General features: G+C 42.0%; 1 protein-coding gene across 1 annotated transcript; it reads right to left on the bottom strand.

Annotated features, from left to right (window-relative positions):
• Window positions 1-363: 363 nt before the first annotated feature.
• Window positions 364-1,402, bottom strand: LOC106520070 (uncharacterized; the record flags this gene model as incomplete). Its single annotated transcript, XM_014011994.1, is given in 1 exon segment — window positions 364-1,402. A coding segment is annotated over 1 exon segment (939 nt), but the record flags the coding sequence as incomplete, so codon positions are not given.

The following is a 1,402-nucleotide window of genomic DNA, read 5'->3' as shown; positions in this document are numbered from 1 at the left end:
AATCTAAAATGTTGGAATCATGACAAAACAAAAATAAAAACAAAATTCACAAGGAAGAGTAAATATTTCTTTTCTTTACCAAAAATCAACACAGATATATTTCAAAACATAGAGTAAATGTCAGAAAATAACAAAAACAGATTATATGTAGAAAAACTTCAAACAAACAACTTAATAAAAGTACACCTCCAAATTTCCTGACGTACTCCAAAACTCCTCATCTGACACCTCACCACTAAGCAATATCATCTGAACTTGACCTCCCAGCATCACAACACCAACCCATCACTAACAGAGTCAACCTCTGTTTCATGTTCAACTTCTGCAAAACAATTTTACCATTTTATCCACAAACTCCTTGTGCTAACATCTACATTCCAACCAAGTCATAGCAGTATTTGTTGATTGACAAATAACAGCACATGCTAACCTACCCCCAACTGAGATGGACACCTACAACAACCTAGAAACTTTGTTCAGGGCCCCGGTTAGGATTAACTGTACCCTGCGCCGGCACTGCTTGTCCTTCAACATTACCTCCAAAACCCTGATTATTGTACGAATAGACGGTACTTGGGCAACTCCTCCACAAATGTCCATGTTGCCCACAACCATAGCATGGCCTTATAAACTGGGGGGGTCTTTGGTTATACTTTCCACCCCCTCTGTTGGTCTGGAACTTTGGTGGTCCCCAAGGAGGATATCCCTCCATTTGCTGTAGCACTGGTGAGCMCATCATCGGCCATAAGGGTTGTTGAGTCTGAGGTTGAGGACTTTGTTGGACAACAGCTTGCATCTTGTCTTTTTTCTTTCCCTCCATCAGGTGCATTTGTGTGAGTTTTCGGATCGTCTCCTGTTCTAGCTTTTGCTGCTCCATCTCCTTTCTTCTATGCAAATCGACTTGGTGTGCCACATGATCAGTGTAGACGGCTCTATTCATACTACATAGTCCAAATACTTCCTCCAACTTTTTTCTAACAGGTAAAGGCAGACCCTCTTGTATTTTTGTTCTAAGTATGGACTGTTCCAGTCTGTTTACATCTGGGTCATTACCTGTYACACTCCTCCAAGTCATATGTGCTCTGGTCACATATGCCCTAGGATTTTCTTTGTCTCCCAGGGGATCAATAAAAATATTGTCTGGATGGATATTAGTTGGGAACATCGCTCTCAAAGCTCCCCAAATCCTAGCTCTGTAAGCAAGGAAAAGATCTGCATCATAGACAGTTGTACAACTCTGTCTCTGTAAGCCTGCTTTCTGCCACAGTTCCTCCATCACAGGAACTCCCAGGAGAGTAGCAAGCAAACGTTTCACATCTCCTRGAGCTGGCTGTGTGCCCGTCAAAACTTCTTCTAGTTTAGTGATCCAAGGCTGTGCACCATCTTGCAAAAGAGGCAATTT

This window comes from Austrofundulus limnaeus, unplaced genomic scaffold (genome assembly GCF_001266775.1).
Source record: "Austrofundulus limnaeus strain Quisiro unplaced genomic scaffold, Austrofundulus_limnaeus-1.0 Scaffold87, whole genome shotgun sequence".
In the NCBI taxonomy this organism is placed as follows: Eukaryota; Metazoa; Chordata; class Actinopteri; order Cyprinodontiformes; family Rivulidae; genus Austrofundulus; species Austrofundulus limnaeus.
The sequence above is the reverse complement of the archived record's forward strand: the minus strand, read 5'-3'. Positions and strand labels throughout refer to the sequence as shown.